The 9,131-nt window shown below is 37.9% G+C and overlaps 1 protein-coding gene across 1 annotated transcript; it reads right to left on the bottom strand.

Annotated features, from left to right (window-relative positions):
- Nucleotides 1-5,249: 5,249 nt before the first annotated feature.
- LOC121794241 (UDP-glycosyltransferase 86A1-like) lies at nt 5,250-7,759 on the bottom strand. Its single transcript, XM_042192321.1, has 2 exons — nt 7,237-7,759; nt 5,250-6,240 (listed from the first exon to the last, which is right to left on the bottom strand). Exons 1-2 carry the CDS (start codon nt 7,751-7,753, stop codon nt 5,324-5,326), a joined length of 1,434 nt encoding a protein of 477 aa, XP_042048255.1. The 5' UTR covers nt 7,754-7,759; the 3' UTR covers nt 5,250-5,323.
- Between the last annotated feature and the right edge of the window lie 1,372 nt (nt 7,760-9,131).

Below are 9,131 nucleotides of genomic sequence, written 5' to 3'. Positions count from 1 at the left end.
AATGCTTCCCGTTAACTGGACATTTGTAGTAACACCGACCAGGATTATTGGCAAACTTTCTTCCACAGCGAACAATCATCTTTCCATTCCCACAATGACATTGTGGTGCAGACTCATGGTCGACTATATCATGGCCCTTCATTCTGAGAACAAAGAAGCACAATAAAATGTTAACATCGTTATTTGTACACATAACCAATCTTAGACAAAATGCAGATAGTATGCGAGTACACAGTATGACTTAAAATGTTAAAAAATCAAGACGCACGATACTCACACGCATCCACATGTCAGCTGCCATTTGATCCCGTTTGTTATTCCAATCGATTGTAGGATCAATAAATTCTACATACTCAGTATCATCTTGCTCAGCAAACATTTCATTGTCAACCATGTTAGTGTCAACTAACTGTTCAATAGGATCCACTGCCATCTCCCCCCTTATGTAATTATGTAGAAGAAAACAAGCCATTATCAACATAATTTGTGTTTCGATTGGATAGTAAGATGCACTACGTAGAATACTCCAACGCATCTTAAGAACAGCGAAAGCCCGTTCAATAATGTTCCTTGCACTCGTATGTCGCATATTGAACATTTCACGAGGATTCTTGGGCCTCTCAGTGTCCGGACCCCATTCCTGCAGATGATATCGAACTCCTTTGTAGGGTGTTAAAAAACCTTCACTATTTGCATACCCGTTGTCACACAAATAATAATTACCTACAGGTACATCATAATCCATTGTTGTTATGATTTACGCCGATGGAATTTAGAGCTTAACATTATACAAAAGACTATTAGCCTAGACGACAGACACATAGATCACCTTTGGGGACTTTAATACCAAATGGACGAGAAATTGCATCTCGTAGGATACGTGCATCACCTGCGGACCCCTCCCAACCCGGTAAAACATATACAAAACGCATGTTCCTCGTGCACGCTGCCAAGGTATTTGTGGCTATTTGCCCTTTCCTAGTTCGATATCTTGGCTTATCAGCCAATGGAACTCGGACGTTAATATATGTCCCATCTAACGCACCTAAGCAACCCTACAAGTTAACACATATATATTTATCAATAAACACTACATACCAAGTTTCCACGAAAAATCTATATAATCCGATTCATGTGAGTAAATCTTAGACAATTTACCTTAAACTACTTCCACCTAGGGTCAACATTGTTGTCAGGTACCGAAGTTGGCTTAGCTATAAACATTTTATGCACCAGTATGATGGCTCGGAGGACAACATGGACATAGTATGAAACTGTTTGACCAGACCTTAAAAAATCAAAACTAACCACCCGGTTCTTTTTGTGATGTGATAAAACACATAAAAATAAAGCCACTTGTTCCTCTACTTTAACAAATGATCCATCTACCAACCCAGCTCCTTCTCTAAGAAGAATACATAGTCTCCTGAAACAATTTCGGTCCATGCGTAGATTATTTATGCAGTCCCTATCACTAACACCTGTCAATCTAGTAAGACGATTGACCTGGGTAGGTATGCGGGTCAGACGGCGAAATAAACGTCGTGCCTGGTTCTTTTTAATCCACTTAGAACCATTAGTCAGTTTCAAGAATTCACGGATAATGATCACGGTCCGTGTGTTGTGCTTTTGTAGTATGTCTTCAATAAGCAAGACGATTTCTTCGTCGGACAATGAACTTTCACTCATAATTATAAAGCAACACAACACTTGGAAATGCCTGCCAATTAAATTACCCAAACTCAATTCATGCCAAAAAAAACCCAAGTACTGCTAAAATAAATCTCTGCCAATTAACAAACCAAAACCAGAAAGAATAAGAAAATACAAAACATAATGGTTTGACCATTTTATAATGAATGTCGTGCCTGGACGGACTGTATTTGGAGAAATCACAAATTGAAGTCATGAAATTAGGGTTTACCTGCAGTGCCTATAATTTCACCAATGGACCGAAATAGAGTTCTTCAACGAAGAAGAATCCTTCGATTGTGTGTAAATCTTCCAAATAGGGCTGCACAAAACAAGAGGCCAATTTTAATGAGATAAATTCGCTTAAAAAAAGAAATTGATTTGTTACAATCGTGTGGTGTTCGAAAATTTGAGAGAAAACGGGAAGAGAAGATGGATTGACGGGAAGAGAAAATCGTGTGGTGTTCGAAAAGAAATCGTATGATGTTTGCTGTGAATCTGCCCAAATGAGAAAGAGAGAAAGAAGATGGAAGAAAGAGTTTGAGCGTGAGCATCAAAGTCACGGAGGGCTAATTTTGGAAGGCAATTTTATTTCTTGATGGAGTGGAAAATAAACTACGGTTGAAAGGGAGATATGTTTCTAGAGATAAGTTGGTATACACTCTTGGGCCCTTGTCGGGCCGACGTATTTTGCGGGCTTTCTTACAAAAGTTGAAAGTGTATCAAAGCATGGAAAAAACAAGTAAATGGGCTTGTTTCTTGGATTTTCTGGGCTATCAAACATGCCCTTAAAGTAGTGCAAAATTGGGAGTTAAAAATTACTTTGGTGGGTAAACGAGCGAAAGCGAGATCGACTTGATCAAGTGGCAACAACATTTACTAACTGATCCAACCGGTTCAGTTATCTTTCCATATAACTTGGTCCGAATTCGCGCTTGTCGTTCATAAAACAACCTCGCCACATCCCATAAAAATGAAGCATTTCAAAACTACAAGGACAGTTATAAAGCTGATGCCTTCAGAAATTTTGAGTTCTACAACTCTGGATATTAAAATCAGCAATTCGCAAGAAACCAAATACTGTAGAATAGGAAAAATATCAAAACAGAGTTTGAAAAGGTTCAAGTGGTCGTCATGAAAAAACAGAGGCTCTCCTCCACCTCTTTCAAGATAAAGCCAGCCACAACAATCCAGCAAAATGCATGGGTATGAGTCAACCAGGTGCAGCTATACATACAGCTTAAGATAGTCCTCAACAAAGGATACTTCAACACCACAAACATCGCCAGCACAATCACCAGAAAAATCAGCAACACCACCACCACCCACCCGTGCTCGAAAAACAGCAAGCACAAGCAGAACGCCACCATTATCGCCATGATCGAGAAGAAGAGCGTCGCCACCCCCACCACCATCCAGAACGCAGGGCCGGACCTGAGGGGGGGCAAGTGGAGCGGCCGCCCTGGGCCCCCAAATTTGCAGGGCATCTCCCTAGCCTCAGGTATATATATATATATATATATATATATATATATATATATATATATATATATATATTATATGTATATCCTTTTCTACCTTTCTCTCTCTACAATTCGCTCCTCAACTAATTTTATGCTTTGGAATATCTCTCGCTCAAGAGTCATGTCGCCATGTCGTCGGTATGCAATTGAAATTCGATTTTTTCTTCATTCGATTCTCTTTTGATTTATTTGAGCTCGTTTGTGGAATTGTGGTCCTTTCCCCCGTTATTTGCACCGGCAAAACTCTTCTTTTTTGTTGTATTTTGATTTGTTTGATCGATCGCCTGGCTTTGGGGTATATTTTCACAGGATTGGGCATAGTCGACTGTTTATTTCTTCGATTGTTTGTTTATAACTGTTTATTTGTTTTCTCTTGTTATTTGTGTCAGCTATCCAGATTCTCTGTTTTGATATTGCTACTCATCCACCGATCGTGATCGTGAGCCTTCATCAAGCAGCTAGAAACACAAGTCACCCAAGTAGCAAGGAACACAAGAAGTCAAGAAGGGCAGAACGGCAGCTCCACCATGAAGTCCTCGTCCGAGTACCGCGGCGTTAGGATGGACAGGAACATCAGCATCGACGTCAGCGACGACAGCGTCGCCACCGCCTCCGCAACTGGGAACACCATGAACATTTTCCTCCTCTCCAGGATCGAGGCGCCTCTTCCATCGTACCCACCGGGGACCGTGAAGGCTGCCGTGTAAACCACATTCCGTGCTCTAATAATAATAATTCCGGCCAATTGAATTAGCTGTCAATGACCATTATATCCTCGCTTTGTTATTGTGGAGTAAATTTTTTAGAGAATGAACTAATTTCTCCTTTAAATTCTAAAATTACATGTATTAATACTAACTCTTGATTTTCTTAATCTTGTGGCGGTAATTTGTTCTCCAGTTATGTAGTTAGTGGGCACTTGCTCTATATCACTATATATATATATAGTTTTGATCTATGCAAAACTAGATTTAAATACAGAAACGCAGAACAATATCATACGTATGGCACTTTTAGGTCATAGTTAGTTAATTTTTAGGTCATGCTAACAAAGCATGACCTAAAATGATCTTAACATGACATTAATCTCAAATATTATAATATGACCTAAAATTGCTAAACTATGACCTTCCGTGTTTTTGGTTAATTATTGACCATTAGATCATCTAATTCTAGGGCCAAGATTTGGGCTGCATTTCTGGATTTAAATGCATTTTTATTTTGATCATCTCCATATATATATATATATATATATATATATAATATTATGTACAAAGACTAAGAAATATAAACTCCTGAGATTGTATCTTTCAGTAATAGCATTAAAGAATACTCTCTCGCCCACACTTAAATAGCACGACAATCCGAATGGGCTGGCCCGAACCCAGAGGCGGACCTAAGTGGAGACATGGGGTCCGAGGACCCCCAATAATTTTCTATACAACAATTTATACTATATTAATAGAATAAAATGCAACACATAGTGTAGCCGAGTTGGTTGTCCAGCTGGCCTTGCAAGGCGGACATCTCTAGTTCGATCACCTCTCTTTTTGTTTGTTTTGCTTAAGAATTAAGTATTTATTTACTTTATTTATGAGTAGTTAATAACTATATTATTAAATTTAATTTGTAAGTAATATTTTTTATTTTAAAATAAATATATTTCTAAATTATTTCGGTGCCGCCAATATTACTATATGCAACAATTGTTAACATATATTTGGACGCCCTACGAAAAAATCCTGTGTCCGCCATTACCCTAACCCGAACATATTGGTCCGATTGACTTCCTACTCGTTACTACCTTATCAAATAAACTAAACACCTATGTATAATGAGTTTATTGATTAATTAGAGGTATCAAACTAAACACCTATATATATATCGAATATTATTTTATAATTTCATCGACTAACTGCTATCACTTTTAATCACCCCCAAGATTTAGGATTAACTATACCACTTGAAAAACAACTGCAATTTTATTAAAACTTTAAAAGAGAACAATACATTTAGTTGCATAAGGATATTTGATCGACCATATGATACTATATCTCTATAGCAGAGATCTTGAAGCAGTCATTTAAATTTTAAAACCTCCCCAGCAATCAAAATTTGGTCTTGGCATCCATCTTGGCCTTCAAATCCTCCATAAATTGATCAAAAGTCCTATCCAACGACCCATCAATTTCCAATACCTTCTCCATCGCCTCTTTGAGTTTACTAGCCTCCTGCCTCAGATTTTCCGAATAAGCCCCACTCAAAAAACCTTTAATTTTTTCAGCAATTTCCACCCTGTCAAGAGATTCCCCATCGCAAAGATTCACCCCAAACTTCCATTTCTCAATCACCAGTTTCCTATTGGCAGTCTGATCATACGCTATGGGGTAACAAATCATGGGAACACCGCACCACATGCTCTCGAGAGTCGAATTCCATCCACAGTGTGATAGAAAACCGCCAACTGCAGTGTTAGAGAGAACACTCATTTGATTGCACCAAGGAACAACTAACCCTTTTCCCTCAATCATATCTCCAAACCCCTCCGGCAGAACATCGGTGTCGTCGCAGCTGAGCATACCAGTCCTGATCACCCAAACAAAGTCCACGCCGCTGAGGAGAAGGCCATGAGCCAACTCTTCAATCACTTGCTTGGTGGTGTGGACGAAGCTTCCAAAGGAGACATAGAGAACCGAATTGGGCGGCTTGTACTGGAGCCAGTCGGTGCAGTCGGCTTCAGACCTTAGGCTGTTGCTGACGGTGTAGGAGTGGAGACTCTTGGAGAAGTTGAGGGGACCGACGGCGTAATTGGGCTGGTATTCGTTGAGAGCTGATAGGGTTTCTGGTTCAAGTTCAAGCATGGTGTTGTGGAGAATCAGATCTGCAGATTTCACGGCGTCCAATGCAGCGGCCATTGCTTTTGTCACTATGCTTGCCTGCCCGGATTCCTTCAAGTATGACATCACATCTTTTGCATTTATTGGCTCCACCCCTGGAATATAATCGATTTCTTCCTCCATGTCATCTGCACCTCAACAATAATTATATTATTTGTGTTCATACGTGACTTCTTCAGTTACAACTTACAACTCCTATTTTCATTTGGTCAGTTACAACTTAAAAGTTTGATGCCGCCTAACATGTGTTTTCATTTTAGTTGGAGACAGCACCAAAAACATTGGTTGGAGATAGCAACAAAAGTTATTAGTGAATATTAGGTGTTCATTAAATGTTTTTTTGGATATATTAGAAATACAGTTGTGAAATACTCCTAAAAATCAAATCAGTGAATATATGAACAAATGCATATGTATATGTTTAAATTTTTTTCTAAATAACTTGCAAACTCGCCGGTGTAAGAATATGCATTTTAAAGAGGGAGTACACTTTTAGTCTTCTAACTATGTTTTCTAACTTTTCTTACTGATTATGAAAATTAATCACATTTCTTATGCATCTTACAAAAGTATAAGATAATAAATCTTTTTTGAGAATTAAATACTCTCTCTAGTCCTATTATTTTTTCCATTTTGTCAAGATCCCTATTAATTGTCCTATTTTCTTTTTCTATTTCTAATAAATGTACCTCATATTCTATTAAAAGTTCTTAACAAAGTTCAACAATATTTTAAAACCTGCACCGATCAACTATGAACCAGTATATGATTCAAAAATGTTTGTATTAGTCTCATTGTATAAACACACATGCACAATCCTTAGCAATAGTTTATAAAAAAAATGTGAGCGCACCTTTGCGTGGAAACAAAAATTATTTGTTGGAGATAGGTTACAGTAGAACTACCAACAGTGAGCATAGCAATTAGGTGTGTATTAAATGTGTATCTGTAAGATACATTCGAAATACAGTTGTATATAAAAATCAAAGCAGTGAATATATGAACAAATGCATATGTAGTTGTTTAAATTTTTTTCTAAATTAATTGTTAGGAGCATCTATAAACACACATGCACAATCTTCAACAATAGTTTGTAAAAAAAAAGTGAGCATCATAAAAAGCACCTTTGCATGGAAAATGGCCATTTTGTTCGAGAAGATGCCAGTGGTAGGGCAAAGCAAACGTCAACGCCGTCTGAGTCCAGAAGGACACATTAACGAGGTTGTACTTGCTAGCAATGGCGGGCGGCCACGGATAAAACGTGTCTGTCATCAAGAAATAGTCGAAATCGGGCTCAGAACGCATCATTTCCCCCACAAATTCATCGACGAGGGCGGGAAAATCGCGCAAGATAACCCCCCAATGCTCCTCAAAGTGGAGATCGCGGTCGAACTCGAGAGGGAGGCCGTCGCTGATGGTGGCGTATCGGATGTCGAGGCCGGAGTGCCTTGCCAGGGAGAAGGGGTCGGCTTGGGGGCCGAGTTTGGAGAGGAGCTTGTGATGGACGGATTCGAGATGGACAAAAGTGACGGAAATGCCCTTGGAGGCGAGCTTGAGGGCGAGGTAGATGAAAGGGTTGATGTGGCCTTGGTGTGGGAGTGATATCATTATGGCGTGTGACTTTGCCTTTCCCATTGCCATTCTTCTCTTTTTTCTTTGCTCTTGGGTTTGGATGTGTGTGCATTCTTCCACCTTTACTTGTCTATTTATAGAATTTCGTCTACCAGATTCAGTAAAGTTTCGACTTTTGACTAATTTTATCATGGTAACTATGGATTTTTTAAACTAACAAGGATACTCGCTATGTGTAGTACTACTACTACTAGTACTAGCGTACTACTCCCTCCGTCCCATAGTAAATGACATATTTAAGAAGTGGCATGAGATTTTAGCATATGTTGTTTTGTGTGTTGAGTACAGAGAGAAAATAGTATATTTACATTAATGTGAGAGAGAACTTTTTCTAAAAAGGAAATGTGATATTTTTTGTGGGATAAACTAAAAAGAAAAGTGCGACATCTATTATGGGACAGAGGTAGTCCTATTAAATGAGTTTGGTTTCTTTTTCTATTTTTTTAGATGCCACAAATTCAAAATTATAGCAATATTCTTTTTACTTGAATAGCATATTAAATCATTATCAGAAGAATATAGTAAAAATAATGATTACTACTACATACTATTAAATAAGTCAATAACTTAAAGATATCTATTTCCATTCTTATCACATGTCATATTGTTTACGCTATCAGTATTTAATCATGTTTGAGCTTAACTCAAAATGATCATAATTAAATATTTTTACTATATTATATAGATATGATTAATGTTAATCATTATGCATTTAATTGAATACATGTTAATTTTATTGTTAGAAGTCCGATTAGCCCGTTGAGCTAGCCTGAAATCTGAATGCTAACTTTTAACACATCAAAATTATAGCTTGATTAGCCCATAACCTGAGTAGGGTTGACCTAAAACCTGCTGAATTAAATCGATTGGCATCTCTAGTACTGCGTAGAAATAGATAGAACTCCCTTCATCATTAATAATGTCATACTTGGATGATGACACCGAATATTAGGAGATGTTGTTTTGTATGTTAAGTCGTGAAATAAAATATACTCTCTCAGTCTCACAAGAATACAAAAAACTTAGTAGTATAAATAAGACATCATAGACCCGAACTAAAAACGTCTGGTTCTCGAAATATGGTGGATTGCTCAAATTCAAATCCAACCTCTCTCTACGTATGTATATCCTTGTTGGAATCGTGTTTGGTCAAAGGACTTTGACCAATAACAAATGTGACGAGACATTTAATTTCATGAAATTAAATGCAATAGCGTCAATCTACGTTCTGAGTACATGACCATGGTATATTCATTCTCTCAAAACCGATTCCCGGGGGGTGAGAAATAATGTATTAAAGTTGGTCACAATAAAGCTAAAAAGGATATATGAGAAAAGCCAAGGAACTGATTATCTAAGTGCTAATTATCCCACGTCGGGGATGATA

Source organism: Salvia splendens, chromosome 3 (genome assembly GCF_004379255.2).
Source record: "Salvia splendens isolate huo1 chromosome 3, SspV2, whole genome shotgun sequence".
Taxonomy (NCBI): Eukaryota; Viridiplantae; Streptophyta; class Magnoliopsida; order Lamiales; family Lamiaceae; genus Salvia; species Salvia splendens.
The sequence above is the reverse complement of the archived record's forward strand: the minus strand, read 5'-3'. Positions and strand labels throughout refer to the sequence as shown.